The 18,091-nt window shown below is 39.8% G+C and overlaps 1 protein-coding gene across 1 annotated transcript in view; it reads left to right on the top strand.

The window, feature by feature from the left end:
* ITGA1 (integrin subunit alpha 1) overlaps positions 1 to 18,091 on the top strand; it is a 92,075-nt gene that overhangs the window by 17,309 nt on the left and 56,675 nt on the right. Inside the window, exons 2-8 of the mRNA XM_089495763.1 lie at positions 5,742 to 5,862; positions 6,079 to 6,191; positions 7,785 to 7,873; positions 8,467 to 8,581; positions 13,335 to 13,462; positions 15,330 to 15,478; positions 16,985 to 17,135. Of these exons, the coding sequence (XP_089351889.1) occupies positions 5,742 to 5,862; positions 6,079 to 6,191; positions 7,785 to 7,873; positions 8,467 to 8,581; positions 13,335 to 13,462; positions 15,330 to 15,478; positions 16,985 to 17,135 (866 nt within the window). The remainder of the gene's footprint in view (positions 1 to 5,741; positions 5,863 to 6,078; positions 6,192 to 7,784; positions 7,874 to 8,466; positions 8,582 to 13,334; positions 13,463 to 15,329; positions 15,479 to 16,984; positions 17,136 to 18,091) is intronic.

Raw genomic sequence — 18,091 nt, 5'->3', positions numbered from 1 at the left:
GTTCAACATATATGCTGAGAATATCACAAGAAGAGCAGGTTTAGATTCAGAAGAAGGGGTGAAGGTAGCAGGAAGGAACATCAACAAGCTAAGGTATGTGGGTGACACTATAAAACTTTGGAAAAATTACTGAAGAAGGTAGAGGAAGAAAGTTGAAAAGCAGGCTGAATGCTGCAAATAAAACAAAAATAGCATCCATAGAAGAACTACATAAATTCAACTTAGACAACAAGGAAATCAAAGTACAGTAGTTAAAGATTTCCCATACCTTGGATAAAACATGGATCAGAATGGAGACTGCAGTCAAGAAACCAGAAGAAGACTAGGAATGAAAGAACTAGAAAAGATCCTAAAGGGTACTTCACTCACCATGGCTGAGAACATAATGTGTTTGCCATGAGCACATGATGTCATGGATGCTTATAAAGTACCTTTTTAATCTTTTGTAAAATAATGGAGCTTCAAAAGACTATTCAAAAGCACCATAACAAGTTAAACTTAGTGTTTAATAATTACAGAACACCTTTTGTTATGATGGGGAATCTCTCTCTCTGTGTGTGTGTAGAGAGAGGGGGGGCTTAATTTTTCAAATATCCTTGAGATACAAAAGGTGAGATTCGCAGTTCCACATCCACATATATCTGCATCGTGCTTGCTTAGGTTCTGTGAAGGGCAGTCCACAAAGTGCCAGCAGTAGAAGGCAGGCATTTCATCGTGACAACTGTGCCCCTTCAAAAGGTGTTTTATCCACAACAATGACCCAAAGTAGTATTTTTCAATTGAAAAGATCCTAAAGAACCTACTTTTGTATTTACCCTAAGTATTCTAATACCTTCCTTTGCACATGGTGTTGTTTTTGGATACATAAGAACTCACACTCAGAAAATGGGTTTGCTACTAACATATAGGATAAAATAATTCATCAACTTCAGATTATTTTTCCATTTAAAAACAATTTTTGTTGCAGATGGTTTAGTTATTATAATTTTATTTTTTGTGTTCTAGTTAAAGCTGTTAAAACATGAAAAGAGGCTAAGGGAAGTTACCTTTTTGGACTACAGATCCCAGAATCTCCAAGTGTCATGCCAGCTACAGATTCAATAATTTGAACCTTCAAAATAAAACCAGTCTCTAGATATGGGGCTGTTGGCATTACTTTTGTCAAAAAAGCAAAGCCATCAAAATATCTCCATTTAACTTCAGTTATTGTCAGTAATTTTTAGAGTATGTGTGCACATAAACATGCACAATTTATATGTGTGTTTTCTCAAGGATCATAAGACCACTAATGGTGGCAGGCAGACTTTTACAAGCAATAGTTCTGTTCTATCAGCTTTGACTACTGTAAAAGGCACCAAAAGACTTGATTATGGCCTCTTAAAATGCATTGTGAATCCTAGCATCACTTAATTATCAACAACTATGAGTTGCACTCTTCTACCAGGAATATAATCCAAAAAAAACAACTTCACTACAATTCCTATGAAAAGGGACAGGAGGGGCAAAAAATACAGTTGTGTTCTTTTATATCTCCTATGTACTTTAATTTGTATTGCACACAATCGAGCTCTCTGGCTCATGTTACAATTCTTGCGTCATAAAGTATTTAAATTTTAATAATGTAATGTTTTTAATTGTTTGAATTGTTTAATTGTTTTTTAAACTTGTATTTTGCATGTTTTATAGTTTTTTAATTTGGACTGTTTAGATTTGTAAGCTGCCTTGAGTCCCTGTACAGGGAGGAAGGTGGGATGATGATGATGATGATGATGATGATGATGATGATGATGAGTGCATTTGATATGGGTTTTAAAAAACATGAAAGCTGTATCAGTTCATTACTGAACATACAAAGAGCTCTGCTGCATCAAACCATATCCATTGAGGACACCATACTACTTCTCAGTTTGGGGTAGCCTAAACTTTTTTTACTCTGGATAGAGTCAAGCAACTCTGGTAGTTCATCCTAGCAGCAGAAAGCAGTGATAGCTCAAGCTATTCCTCTCAAGCCCACAACCCACCATCCTCTTCTGTTGGGTGGCATAGTTGTATAAGTCACAGCCAGTCCTGTATTCACCAAACTACTGTACTGCTGCCCTCCAATTCAGTGGAGGATATAAGAATAACATGAAACAGTTAGTGATTTGTTAGGGTGGGATGGCTGGGTGGGGAGAGGACAGGTCAATTGATATTTTGGATCATTTGCCTCAAACAGCAAGATCTCTTGGATCAATGGTGCTCACAGTGGCAACCAAATGTTTCCACTAGCAAGACAGCAATTTATATATTATTTGTACCACTCTTCTCTTTTCCAATAGATATAGTAGAATTGCAGCCAGGATCTGTTTATCTTTTAATATGCAATGTGCAGCTACTTAGCCTGAGCCATGGAAATAGGAGAGGCTAAGATAATCATGCTTGGTAAGGTTAAAGGCAGTAAGAAAGGAAGAAGTTAGATAAATGGAGCCACAGCCCTGAGTCTGCAAGACCTGAGCAGGGTGACTTGGAGGTCTCTTATTCTGATGGTCACCATAAATCGAAGTTAATTTGAAATCAGTTAACATCAGTGGGGGAAAATACAACTAGTTATGGTTTTCATATCCACATTATCTAAGGCCCCATTCATACTGGCCTAAAAGACATGGAGGGAACTGGGATGATCCGGATGCCCCTCCCCCGAATCGCTCCGTTAGCAAGTGCCCACTACAAATTTGAAATCGAATGCATTTTGACAGAAATCGAATGCATTCTGTCTGCCGGCGAGGTGGCCGCTGTCAATCAAGCGATTGTCAAATGGTGACGTTTTGCAGGGCATCGGAAAGTGTCCTCCCCCTCCTCCCTTTTTTTAAAGAGCCAGGCACAGGGTTAATTTTTTTATAAACCTGTGGGCATTTGGGTCAGATCTGCCCCGTCCCAGGCAAAGGATGGAATTGTCATGCATTTTTTTATGCTTTTAAAAGCAACATTTGTAGCTTTCCCTTTGCTCCAAAAAATTGTTTAAAAATGTAACACTGATTGTAAGTGAGGTCTTTTGCAACATTGTAGCTTCCCCCTCTGCTGAACTGACCCCTTTCCTCCTGCTTACACTTTGCCATTGCCTTCCACTGAGGCTGAGAGAGAGTGACCTCATGGAATCAATTGGGAATAAATGGGAAATGCAGCGCATTAATAATAATAATAATAATAATAATAATAATAATAATAATCCAGGAGCAAGAGGAAATAGCAAGCACACAGACATGTCACCCCCCAAAAATGCGCATAAATGGTCAAAAAATGCGCATAAATGCTTCTGCTGCATCCATTTCCCTACATCCCCCAGCCTTGGCAATCCTCCTCTTCCTCTTCCTCCTTCCTCCTCCTCCATCACTTTCTCCATCTCCCCCCCCCCACCCCCAGCCCTATGCAGCCCAGCCTCCCCTTTTGCCACCTGTCACCCTTAGCATCCACCCTTTGGGCTCTTTCCTCCTCTCTCTCCCCTCCGATGAGGGGCGGGAATGCTCTAACCCATGGAATCAATTGGGAATAAAGGGGAAATGCAGTGCAGGCATTCTGACTGTAGCATCCGCATATAACAGTAATAATAACAACAACAACAACAACAATAATAATAATAATAATAATAAATAATCCAGGAGCAAGAGGAAATAAAGCACAAGCAAGCACACAGACATGTCACCCCCCAAAAAATGCGCATAAATGGTCAAAAATGCGCATAAATGGTCAAAAGAGGCTGCTTGAAAAGGGGGGGGGGGTGTTGCTTTGATTGGGGGTTGGACTGGATGTCCCTTGGGGATCCCTTCCAGCCTTGGGATCATGAGGGAGAAGAGCAATGGGGAGGCTGCGGGAGCGGGAAGTAGACCACCACCCCCTTTTCCCTCTGACACACACACACACACACACACAGAGAGAGAGAGAGAGAGAGAGAGAGGAATCTCTCTCCCTGCTTCAGCTGCTGGAGGTCTGCTGCTGCCTGGCCAGCGACCCTCCTCCTCCTCCTCCCGCCATCCCCTGGCTGCCAGGCTGGCTCTCAGGGGAGCCCCTCTCTGGGTGCCAGGCTCCAGGCTGGAAGCGGCTGCCTCCGTGGGCATACAATGTGCCCTCCTGGGGTTGGCCAAGTCCCCCAGCAAGAGAGGCGGCCTTGAATGGCCCCGGAGGGAGCAGGGGCCAGCAGGAGAGCAGGAGGAGGAGGAAGAGGAGGAGGAGGAGGAGGAGGAGGAGGAGAGCATCCCCTTGCCCAGCAGCAGCCCTTCTTCTCAGGGCTCTTTCCTCCTCCCCCTCCCCTCCGATGAGGGGAGGAAATGCCTTGCCCTTTGCCCACCCTCTGACCTAAATCCCTCCCTCAATTTGCCTCGATCGTGATCGAGGCAAAGTTCTCATTCCCAGGACCCGGGGTTTTTAAAAAGAAACGGCATTTGCGCCGATTTCAAAAGACCCGCGCTAGGGGCCATTTAACACGGAACGGGTGTGCAAGCTCCGGATTCGCTTGTGTGAGATTCGGGGTGAGTAGGAACTTCAAGTGATTGAATCGGTTTCAGAACCGATGTTTTTTGTAATGTGAATGGGCCCTAAAATTACGAATTGAGTTTAGTATTTGGTGTTCTCACAGAATGTAGAGCAGTGAATACAGAAACTGTTGGTGAAATGTTTGGATCAACATTTACACTGAAGTTTCCAAGCAGAGTATTAGGTCCTTTGACCACAGGTAAGAGAAGAGCAGGACCTGGTTCTTTCTCCCTTTCCCAGAGGTAGCAGTGAATGAGCTGTGGCTATGGAGTCTTCCTGCAACAAAGGCTAAGAGAATTGTGAAGATGAATTCCTACACATTTAAATTTTCTTGGAATTTCAGTATGACCAAGAAATAGATATTCCAAGTGGTCCTTTTTATATAATGAGGTGCCTTTCTGATCACACATGGACAACAAGGATACTGGCAAAGAGGGAGTGTGATGATGGGCCTTAAGTTGGAGGATGAGGGTTAATGGGATGAGAGAAAGAGCAGGAGGGGGGCAGGATCCAGAAAATAAAACAAACGTCAGTTCAGTATCAGAAGGAAGATAGAAACATGGAGAGAAGAATTATGTCATCTTAGTGAGAGAATAAGATATGGGAGAATTCCCAACTGATCCCAAGGAGTAGTACTCAATTTGAGTTGACTTACAGTTGGATTCATTACTGGAGTCAAACAGAACACCAAGCTAGACTGGTTGAACTACTGGTTGAACTACTGGTTGAAGGCACAAGCAGAGAAAGAAGGAAGTTCAGTCTGACAAGCTCCATCTGCATATGAAGCATGCCTTCAAAAGTCTCTTCTTTTTTGATCCATAAGCTAAATAGTGAACATTGAACTAGACAGCTATATTACTGCTGTACAGCACCATGTACATTGATGGCAACTTTATTGTTATACAGACCCTGCCATGTATGCCGATGGTGCTATACAAAACAATAATAAATAATAATATGACTCAACCCAGTTCCACCTGCTACCCAAAATTTCCCATAGGTTACTGCAGAGTTCTTTGTATTTGCAGAGATCTTTGTATTTGGTCCAAAAGAAGCATGGATATATGCTCAATCACACTGCTAAGTAGCAAGCTTAATTCAAAATCCAGTTGTAAAAAAGAGGGGGCACATATCTCCTTGCAGATTAATCCACTTCCATATTTGCTGAGGCATCCCTAACCTTTCTTGCTTAACACAACTATGCACATTTTTCCACATGTTTTTTTCTTTCACAGCTGTGCTGCATCTCACTCTGTCTTTCAATGTTGATGTGAAAGATACAATGACCTTCAGTGGCCCAGTGGAAGATATGTTTGGATACACTGTTCAGCAGTTTGAAAATGAAGAAGGAAAATGGTAAGATGATTTTTTAATACATCATCTCACATGTACACACTTTCCCAAAAAAACTATAAGCAACACAAACCATTGGATCTCCTACTATAAACATGCTTCTTTTCTGTTGATATATCATCCTACTGATTTTGTTTAATAAAAGAAACAATCCCTTAACTGCAAGAATCCTAGGGTGAAATTTCCAAGAAGATAACTGTGGTTTCCTTCCTTTTGCAGGGTGCTTATAGGGTCTCCCTTAGATGGTCAACCCCAGAAGAAAACGGGTGATGTGTATAAATGCCCTGTGGGCCAAGGCAGTGGTTTGCCATGTGTAAAATTAAATTTGCCAGGTAAGAGAGCAAAGGATGTGTCAGAAATTGGAAACAGAACCAGCACAGAAATAGTGAAGGCCTTGTCTGCATTTTCTTCACAACTCTTGTGTTGTCATCTTAGCATCACTTCAGATATCAAAAGTCTTTATGTCCAAAAGAGCAACAGAGAACACATTTATTCTCTGTTGGTCCAAACCAGCAAGATCAATAGTAAGAAAAAGGATTTCAACTAAATCTTAGAAAGAACTTCCTGATGTTATGAATTGTTTTAACAGTAGCACAAATTGCCTCAGAAAGTGGATGACTATACCTAGTTAAATTTTTTTGAATTGACACCTCCCAGGAATACTGTGCCTATTGAGACACTTTCTGCAGTGCATGAGAACTCAAAGTGTGTAGATTCAAATACTCTAGCCCTGCTTCTCTGTCTGTATATATGTGCCACTTCATATGAGTCCCCAACCTTGTCATGTAAAGCTAGCAGAACTCTGGGAACCCATAGCATTCAGCTAATATGCAAGCAAGCATAAGCGAAATGTCTCCTCAGACCTCTGTTAGTCAATGCAGCAAAGTTAGGGACAAAGGGGATATGTGTGTGTCAGGAGATAAGCTGAGAGGCCTTTGGTAGCAGCCAACCATGATAGCTTTCATGTCTAAATGAATACTTTCAGTCCAAGGAGAAGCAATGGTACCTACATCACTTCCTCAGAAGAGCCAATTTCTCAATGAGCATTTTCCCCCTTCCTTTTACTTGCTTTATTTGACAATGCTGAGCTTTGGACAAGAGGAGAAACTATTTTTTCCCTCTTACCTACAGAATCTTCTTTCACCTTCCATGATAGTAAGGCCCTATTCCTGCAATCATACCAAGGGACTTGTTCTTGTACTCAGGTTGGTTTTAACAACCTATGGCCTGTTACAGACAGCCAAAATAAAGCTGCTTCGAGTCACAGTGGAGGTATGGTATTTCAATGATGCATGCATCCTAAGAGTCCAGAAGTCGCACCAAAGCCATGCTCCAGTCTGGAGCGTGGCTTTGGTGTGACTTCTGGACTCTTAGGATGCATGCATCATTGAAATACCATACCTCCACTGTGACTCGAAGCAGCTTTATTTTGGCTGTCTGTAACAGGCCTTTAACTTTTCATGAGTCACTTTACATATAAAGGAAACTATCTTTTCTCATAACTTTTCACCACTCGTGCCCTTATAGAAGTACTATATATGCTGCCAATCTCTTTATATCAAATAATCTTTCAATCTAATAGCAGAATCATATAGACTGGAAAGTTTATTTGTTCTAAGGAGCAAGTTTCTGTACATCTTTGTTTCTTGCTGTCACTGCATAGCTTGTCTGACATTTTCTTTGAGGTTCAAGAAAACTATGTGAAGCAGTGTCCCAGACAAAGATTCTGGGATGAGAGCCAGGCTTTTGGCTTGAGGATCGGAATCCTAATCAAGAAGGAAGAGGGAGGAGGCAGGAAATAAAAAAAGAACTGTGGTTTGTTTTTTAAAAAATAAAAGGTTGGATCTTTCAGTTTAGATAAATTGCTGAATTTAACAGCTTCTTTGCACATAGACACATACTTAACATTTTTTATCTATTTATAGCTAACACGTCCATTCCTCAAGTTGCAGAAGTAAAGGAGAACATGACCCTCGGATCCACTTTAGTGACCAATCCCAAAGGAGGCTTTTTGGTGAGTACACAAGCATTTTACACAAATATATGTTGGTACACTACACCACAAAACACGCACCCTGAGTGGTTGTGAATGAGCAGCTAAGTGCTGTGTGTGGGTGCTCCTTCTTACAGAAGGAGTGGCTAAACAAACCATATCTGTTTATCTGTTGTGTCATCTGGCAGCCAATGTCTCTGGTTTATTTCCTCTCAACAAAATTGCAGATATAATCCTGGCTTTGTTCTTAGCTTCTTTGTCTGGCAATGCTGGCGAAACGTCAGGAAGAAACTCTTCTAGAACATGGCCACATAGCCCGAAAAATCCACAAAAACTACTTCACCTACATTTTGATATTTTAAAATAAAATAAAAAAAACCCTGATAAAACTGACCTGGACTCAGGTAAATATGGACCGGTTCCAGTCTGTAATTTGTCCATGGACCATTTCTCCTGCTTTTTAGGGAATATTCATCTTTCTGCCCATTGCCATATACTTTACCATTATAAACTTCAAACAGCAGATTTTCAGACATTTTGAGCCAGCAGAGACTGGCAATCATTATACAGTAATCTAAATTATTTAAATTACAACTTTTTCTTCCTTTCTGAAGGCATGTGGGCCTCTTTATGCTTACAAATGTGGACGCTTGCATTACACAACTGGCATCTGTTCCAATGTCAGCTCCACTTTTGAGGTTGTCAACTCCATTGCCCCATCTGTACAAGGTATGTGTATGAGAAGGCTACTCTTGTATGTGTTGAAATTATTGAGATCAAGGGCAACTAATGTATACAGAGGGATGTGCCAGAAGCACAGTCTATTTGTCAAGGCTACCAGCATTACCAAGTTAAGTAAATGTTATCATTATCTGTATATTACCTAATTGCTTGCTGCCTCTGGAATTCATTTTTGCATAAACAGAGTTTGGGATGCTATGTCATGAGCAAAGTTCCAGCTAAAAATAATCTGCAGAAAGTCACAGTGAACTAAGTGTCTCTTTAGATCAAGAAGACAAATGACTTAAGACACCCTCATAAACTTGCTTTTTTACATCTCATTGTATAACTGGAGCATAAGGGATGCCACAAGTTCTGCTCAAGTTTTGATTAGAAAAACAACATTTAGTCATGATGAGGCTCTGCTCTTTGTAGTTGGCAGGTGGTTGGATTCTGGGCTTTCCAGGCAGAAGGATATAGACATCACTTGCACGCACAACTCAGTTTCTATATTTGGGTAGAGATAGATCCCAGAGGGTGGTACTTTGTGGCTGCAAATAAGAAAAGATTATTTACTATTATTTATTTATTTATTTATTTATTTATTTATTTATTGCTTTTTTCCTAAACGGGACCCAAAGTGGCTAATGCTGTACATTAAAACAAAATTTCTCATATATATATATATATATATATATATATATATATATATATATATATATTAAACAACAGTCCACTTAAAACAGTGATTCTCAACCTTCCTAATGCTATGACCCTTGAATGCAGTGTCTCAGTTCCTAAGACCATCAGAAATATGTGTTTTCCAATGGTCTTAGGTGACTCCTGTGAAAGGATTGAGTACCGCTGATTTAAAATCATTCATTTAGAACAGTAAAAAAAACCCACATAAAATCTATTACATATTAAAAACCAGCATATCTGTTCCACTACCCCAACCAGTTAGAAGCTTAAAGTCTGTTTAAATAAGATATTTTTGCTGCTTTTATTCCTAGTCACCTGAAAGCCACAGAGGATGTGGCCTAACCTTTCTGGCTGCACAAATCTTCCATCTATAAACACCACATACAAATGCACACCTATGACTCTAACATTTTAGCTTCTCTTCCCCTGCATGATTTTTTTTTTTTTACTGTCTTACTTCCAGTGGCTACAAAAGCTAGTACAATTAAATTTGGGCCTCATGATAACACCTGAGCCTACTTAGTATGCTACACAAAAAGCAGCTTTTTGAAGTGGCTTTCCCAAATTTTAGTATACCCAACACCCTCCATGCTATATATGGAGTTTCCATATTTTCATATCTGGAGCCAGGCATGTTCTTAAGAGGTCACAATGACTTTTGGAACACCACAAAACATTCCCATGGGAAGGGCACAGACCCAAAGATAAGTGAAGGACCCCAGTAATACAAAAATAAAATCTGAATGGGTTTGCTGATTGCTCCCCCCTCCCCCCAGGTTTCTGCATGTCCTCTTGCACTTGAAACAACAGCAAAGGCAAGTAAGACCATATTTACCACATACCCCGTGCCCTGTTCCCAGCCAACTTCCTTGTGCATTTATTTTGGGGTTGTCCTAAATCCAATCACTGTTTTTGTTACTCCAAAGTTAAAGCCATCAGCCGTTCAGGAATCCCATTGTCTTCCTCCCAAGTCAGTTTGTCTCTATCCATTTTGAGCTTTTAGCAAGCAGCCAAGACGGCACTGTTTTATAATCAACATGCAATTAAAACAATCTCTAAATCCAAGGATGGTTTTTGGGATTGTTTTAATTGAATGTTGATTTTTAAAACTGCTTTGTACATTGTTTTTAAATGAATGTATTTATCCATTGTGCATCACTTAGTTGGGCTAAGAGGTGATGCATATTTTATTAAACAAAGAAAAAAAAAATCATGGGAGTTGGGATGCCCCACAAATGCTACCATGGGTGTTAACTGAATTTTGTGGAAGAACAGAAAACAGAAACAAACTCACTCTACAGGATCAGTCAGTACTGGAACTTTTTCTGAAAAAGAGATAGAAAGTTGATTTGGTTCTTTCCACAGCAGGCAGTGGAAACATATGGTTTTGCTTCCTCCTTTCTTTTCCTTGCTCCCTGGCTGAGGACAAGTATAAGTAATGCCAGACTTGTAACCATCTTTCTTCAATTTTTCTGAGTCATGCTTAAGGAGGCCGGAACCATTATTTTCTTGATTTAGTACCATTTCAAATTTTACATAATTTTTGCTTCTTTTGCATGTGAGCCATCACAGCCATTCCACACTTGTCAATGTAACATGAGAGCCAGGAAACCATACATATTATTACTTTCAGCAGTTCCTCCAAACTTGAAAGCACCTCTTAAAAAAATTACTGGCATTTCTTGTAATGACATTGTGGGCTACATGCTTATTCATGTGATTACAAATTCAAGGATGGCTGGAATGAGTTGCAATCACTGAAAAAAAACAACAGCTGCCCTAACTCTTAAGGAAAATCATAGGTAATACAAAATACCAGTATAAATGCTGTCAGAAAGCATGTTTGTTGTTGCTGTGTGCTTTTGAATTGTTTCCGACTTACAGCAACCCAAAGGTGAACCTATCAAAGTGTTTTCTGGGGCTGAGAGTGTGTGACTCACCCAAGATCGCCGAGTGGGTTTTCATGGCTGAGCAAGGAATCAAACCCTGGTTTCCTGGGTTAGTGTGTGTGTGTGTGTATTCTTAAGAACCAGGAAAGACAACTTTGGGGTTCGACAGACCACCCAAAAGGCTCCCATTTTCACTCCGGAGGAATGCTGCAGTAGCCAAACCACGCAGCATCCCTCCGGAGTAAAATGAACCTGTGAAAAGCAGGTTATTTTTGTGACATGCTCTGCATGTCATAACTGTGCCTGTCGGCATCCATGACGGAAGTGCAGCACCCAGAGGTGTGGATGCAGCACCACGCTTGCATCACCCTGTATGGATGGCACTGTAAAGATGGCACCATCCATACATGCTAGGTCTCCAGAGCATGCAGATGCTGCACACCCCGGAACCCTAGAATTGGCCCCAGGCTGCCATCTGTATTGGGCCTATGAATATTATTCAATCTTTTAAACTGGGGGAGGGAGTGTTCCCTTCCAGAAGCTACTGAAATAGTACTATCCATCATGTCTCACCACTGACCAGGCTGGCTATACTCAGTGAAATTGAAATATTCTCAATTTTGGAACCATGCTCTATAGAGGCAAAACATATTTCAAAATATTTGAATGATAGAAAAGGAAAATACTGGGGAAATGAGACTTTTCACAGTTTGGAACATGCTGAGTGGTGATTTCTGGGAGTTCTAGTCCAATAATAATAATAATAATAATAATAATAATAATAATAATAATAATTCAAATTTCCTAATTCTGTTTACTATTCTAGAAGTTCAGGATTCAAAAACATGTGTTTTTGAACACAGCAGATGTTCACCTTTCTGCAGAGGACAGTGGGGAAAGTCAAATGATGCAACAGAGTGAACAAAACAAATGCTCTTCCCTTATATTGTTTGAAGAACAAAATATTTGGAAAGGGTTCTTGTTTCTAAAAGGCCTTGACTTCTAGCAGCCTGGGAGCAAGCTGGAGAATGAGCAACTCAGTCACAGTCCAAGAAGGGCTCCATTTAATCTGTGAGGTGTCAAGCTTTTACAGAGTGAAGTGTTGAGGAACCATGCTAATCATTCATTAGTTCATTCATTCATGTCTTTCTCCCAAAATGAATCCCAGGGTAGCTTACAAGTCTAAATCAGAAGTCATCATATCAAAGCATTCCAGAACCATGTAGGCCACCTTCATTACTTTGTCTTGCTAGGTTGAAAGCTGCAATACAAAATAGGGATGTACTTGCATATTTTATTACCCTAATGTAAAGAATGCTTCCCATCCAAAAAGCTGTCAACCACTGTAAGATATTTTTTATTCTCTAGCAAAAGAAAGATCAGCACTTCTGCACTTTTGTTCTGTTTTTGTGCCCAAAATGTATTTTGTACAAAATTATATTGGCTCTTTTTACTCAGAATGTTGTGTTTGGAAGAAAACACAATGTATGTAGCAGAAAATACAAAATGTATATTTAAGAAGTGGATTTTGCACAAAGTAACAAAAAAAGTTCCAACATTTGGGGGGGGGGGAGAGAAATCTGTTTTCCAATCAACAGTGGAACAGAAACCCCTGCCTCCACCATATCTGTTTCATATCCGTAACTACCCAAAAGGAATTCTTACAACAATTTTGAGAGGGATTTAAATGAACAGAGAGGCATTTGGGGGTAGTGGGGGATTTCTTGGGATGGGTGGTCATACACCTTTTGCCCTACAAATCTCTTTTGCACAACAATGGTAATCTGTCGGGGATGCTTTGATTGAGATTTCCTGCATGGCGGGGGTTGGACTGGATTGCCCTTGTGGTCTCTTCCAACTCTACGATTCTATGATTCTATGAACAACAACTACAGCAACGGAAATTTCAAAATTTGGTCAGGTTGGGGATCTTTTGGGGATTGGTAGAGAGGCTTCAAACACTTCAAACATTTGATAAAGGGGTTACACATGTCCCATGGGCTGCACTTTTCCCATCCTTGCTGTCAGCACCGACAGCAGTCCCTCTTAGGTGTTCCTTCTAATCAAAGTCAATCATCTCTATTGGAAGAGTGCTACTTTAGTTTGAGTAGAAAAGCTATGGCATTATTAATAGCTACTAAATAGCTGCTCCCTTATCACTCATTTTACAGAATGCAAGACTCAGCTGGACATTGTCATAGTACTTGATGGCTCCAACAGTATTTACCCATGGGAGAGTGTTACTGAATTTTTGAACAGTTTGCTGCAAAATATGAATATAGGCCCCCAACAGACACAGGTATGATGAAGCAAATATTAGAGATATTTGATGATGCACAGATATCAAAGATGGGTCAAGTGAGCGATATGAGAGTGAAACCAGACAATATCATGGTTTTGGTAGCTGTGTACCCTCCAGCAGTGATAGTATGTGATTTTCCTCACTAGCACTTGAACTAAGAATGTTGTTGGAATTGTGGCTGGAGGATGTTGCTGCTGCAATTTGCAGGATGAATACATCAGTAGAGGAAATGCTTAATATCTGTGACAAAATAGCAGAATCCTCCATTTGGACTTTGTTGCTCATGATGCTTTTCCTTTTGACCCGGGGACCCCCTCCCTTAAGTATGTGTAGTTGACTGTAGAGGACGGTAAGAAAAAGCCTTACTCATTAGTAGTGGATTCCTGCATGGCTCTTGAGGTACCTTTCAACTCCCTCAGTCTACTATATATTTGCATTTCATAACTGCAATTCCTATGTTTCATTGATGTAAACCTGTATAATCATAATCATAACAATACCAATATTTGTTACATTTGTAACAGTAAAACATCTATGCCACTCTGCTCCTCTAAGACAGCTTCCATTCCTCAGTTCAAGTGGCAATAGTAAGTGCTAGTAAACACAGACATTCATATTGAAAGGGCTGGGCCATAAAACTGATTGAAAAGCACATCTGCAAAACCTAAAATGCAAGCCGGTGTAGCCATAAAAGAAATATAACTAGATAAAAACTGTAGAGGCCTTATTGATCATCTGTGTCTTAACCTTATGGGGCTTTTAATAATAGATGAATCAGCAATAAATATGCTAAATCAAGGTGCGTTATCACCCTACAGCAGCCATGTACACAAAGTATCAAAGCCAAACATAAACTTGAAATATGCTAATGGAACATCATGTAGATCACAACTAGTCAGGATGAACCACCTATTAACATTTAAGCAAATGGAAATGGGGAGAGGGGGTCTTGCTTGGAAATATTGCATATCTTCTTTTTTATTTTGTTTCAAACTTGTTCTAGAAGTGAGGCTGGCAAGCTATTAAAGTGAATCCCATGTGTTGTGTAGTTTGTGTTCAATAAACATGCGTATGCACAACATATTCCAGATTTATAATTCTTTATTTTGTTATTTAGTTAGTTGCCTGTTAAGTTACTAATAAAATATTTCTAATCCATCCCATATCACAATACAGGATACAATCAACAATTCTCTTTAAAAAATAGAACAAAGTAGCCAGTTTAACATAATTTAAATGTTAAGAGAGCCAAGTATAGTTTATTGGTTTGCATGTTGGACTATAACACCAGGAGACCAGGGCTCAAATCCCAAGCTGGCCATAGAAACACATTAGGTAGCCTTGGGAATGTCCTTCTCTCAGCTTACGAGGAAAGCAATGTCATATCTCCTTTGAATAAATCTTGGTAAGAAAATGCTATGAGAGGGTTACTATAAGTCAGTGTTGACTTGAAGGCACATAACAATAATACAACCACTTTACATGACATTGCTGAACCTAATGAATATATATTCAGGGATAGGCATGCTTTGACCATACAGCAAAATGAAACAAAATCCAAAATCCACAAAAGAAGAACTTTATTAGCTAGCTAAAATGCACAAAACACATAATGCAATATTTCAGAGGTCCACTGGATATAAATAATTCAGGTAGCCAATCTATGGTGACTAGGTAGCTTACAGAACTGCCGTTTTTCTTTGAAGGTATTCGATGTATGAGGAATCTTTTCAAACAGGGTAACAGTTGTTTAGTTGGGATAACTTGCTTGGCTCAGTTAGATTAATTTTGTGGTTGCTGCTCTCTAAGCTATCACTAAAACATTGTGGTGAAACCTATTTAAACTGAAAATTATGTACTGCAGGTTGGGATTGTTCAGTATGGACAAAATGTAACCCATGAATTTAACCTCAATACATACACAACTGTAGAAGATGTGCTTGTTGCAGCAAAGAAGATTGTTCAGAGGGGAGGACGTCAAACCATGACAGCTCTTGGAATTGATACTGCAAGGTAGGTTCAAACCATGTTGTGAAAAAGCATTGGCCTCATGTGCTATTCTGTTGGTTTGTTACACATGTGCCAACTGTTGATAATTGAGTTTGTGCTCACCATTGACTGGACTAGAAGTATGGTGAGCTCTGCTAGATCAAACAAAAATTATGTCTGGTCTGGCCTACTGTTTCCCAGTCTCATTTCAATGGGACTTACTTCTGAGTAGTTATGGAGAGTAGTGCCTTCTTCCTACACTAAAAACTACTATGTGGGTGGAGGTAAAACAGTGGACACAAAGGAATCACTTGATCCAGTGAATATAAGGCCATTTCCATTACTTTCTTGAATCATTTTTCTAACTAGTCACCACCTCACCTCTGAGGGAAAACATCCATAAAGGAGGTAAAGACGGAATGGCTGCACAATGCCTCTTCATTGGTATTATAAGAAGTTATCCATTAGATCTTCTAAATGCTCCCTTTTCTAGAGAATCATTTCCAGAATTCCAGAGTCAGCGTGAACATGGGTTGTGTTGGATGATGGCACCATGGATGGATGATGGAGTCTGGGAATGTTAGAGTCTAAAAAATAACATCCACGTTCTGGAAAGCATGCACGGTGTTAGAGCCTTAACACATGCCAAAAGAAAGTCAAGGCAGAGCAGCAGAGAAATGGCTTTCTCCTTGCTCCACTGCATGCTGTCATAGCACTTCCATTCTTCTTCCCAAGGGAGATAGTTGTAAAATCTTGCCTTTTGCCAAACAGATTTTTCCAGCATGACACAAGATACACTTTTACAGCAGCTTTGGGCCACTTTAGAGGTGTTCTATTTAAATGATGCATGCGTCCTAAGAGGCTGGAAGCCACACTAAAGCTTCACTTCACTCCTAAGGACCAGAACACAGTTTTGTCATGGCTTCTGGCCTCTTAGGACACATGCATCATTTAAACAGCACAAAACCTCCAAAGTGGCCTGAAGGTGCTTTATTTTGGCCTGTCTGTTCGGACCCTCAGTCTTATTCATTTCCTATCCAATTCTCATTGTTCCCATCAATATAATAATCTGTATTATAATAGACTTGTATATGCTCCCTATAATAGACTTCTTAATGCATTTCACTTACACCTCATTTACAAACCCTTCCGGATAGCTACAAATCTTCCCTGGCCCACTATTCCTACTCTTTCAATGACAATAAACAGTGAAACAACACCTTCCCCACTTTCCTGTGCAGGAATATTCTAGAGATGCTGTAAGAGTACATAGACTTTGGTTCTGCAGATGTAACATTAGGTTTTAATGAATAAATGCTGAATGCTAACTATTATTTTGCTTCATGTTTTGATATGCAGTGCTTTTCAGACTAGAAAGCCAATGGGATATAATGATTAGAGTTTTGATCTCATTGTGGAAAAGCAGGATATAAATGTAACCACTAAAACAACTAAAATTAATTGTAGCCCTCAGTTCATATAATGTTATCAGATTTCTAATTCTGCTTATCTGTTTCTGTACCTGCTCAGAAAAGAAGCTTTTACAGAAGCACGTGGTGCACGCCGAGGGGTACAAAAAGTAATGGTAGTTGTGACTGATGGAGAATCTCATGACGATTACCTTCTGAGAGAAGTGATTGAGGATTGTGAAGATGAAAATATCCAGAGATTCTCTATTGCTGTAAGTGATGTATTGACAGAAGACTCTAAGCCTACCTTTTCTTTGTTTGTCTAGATAGAAGCACAATGCATCTACTAGATGTCAATCATGTAATACAGAGAGCATATAAAGTACTGTATAAGAGCCTGCAAAGTAAGCCATTGGTACTAAATTCATATTGTACAAGGCTGAGAGAGCAACTACCTAAGGCCACCTAGTAAATTCTTAGCTAAAGCATAATGTGACCTTCCTAATGTATAACTCACAATGTAGTCACTACACAGCCCTAATTCACATAGGCTGACAGAAGTGGATTTGGGGCTTGACAACAGTTTAGCAGAGACATGCTCAGTTTTACAACATGCTCAGTTTGACAACTAAAGGTTTATATGGCTCAGGAGTGGGAACCAGCCCTACAGATGTTGTTAGACTACAATTCTGAGCAACCATAATCAGCATAGCTAATGGTGAGGAATGCTGGGAGTTGCGGTCCAACAATATCTGGAGGATTACCTGATCCCAACCCCTAGTCTACCTGAATAGAGGAGTGTACCTACTCATGGGAGGTTCGCTTGGCCTCCTTTTTGTTCTCTTTTCAACAGTGGGCAAAGACCTTTTTATTTTGAGAGACCTTTGATTTTTAATTATTTTTCAGAAGGGTGTGCTGGACTTTTATCTTTAATATGTGTTAAACATGTTTTTAAAAACATTTAAATTAATATTAATAAGATTGCCTATGTAATTTTTTATCTTTTGTATTTGTTGTTTTAATTACATTCTGTTTGAAACTACACTGCAAGCCACCTTGGATCCCATATTGGAACAAAGGTCAATTATAAATAAAAATAAATAGATAAATAAATACCTTGTACTAAGTCAGATCACCAACTAACCCAATATTGTTTCTTCTACTTGTCAGCAACTCTCTAGGTGCTCGGGGAAAAAATATTACCCAGCCTTGCAACCTTAGATTCTTT

The sequence above is a fragment of the Sceloporus occidentalis genome, unplaced genomic scaffold (assembly GCF_023333645.1).
Source record: "Sceloporus occidentalis isolate IW3139 unplaced genomic scaffold, rSceOcc1.0.p SCAF_1, whole genome shotgun sequence".
Taxonomy (NCBI): domain Eukaryota; kingdom Metazoa; phylum Chordata; class Lepidosauria; order Squamata; family Phrynosomatidae; genus Sceloporus; species Sceloporus occidentalis.
Note: the sequence above shows the minus strand (reverse complement) of the source record. Positions and strands in the feature narration are given on the sequence as shown.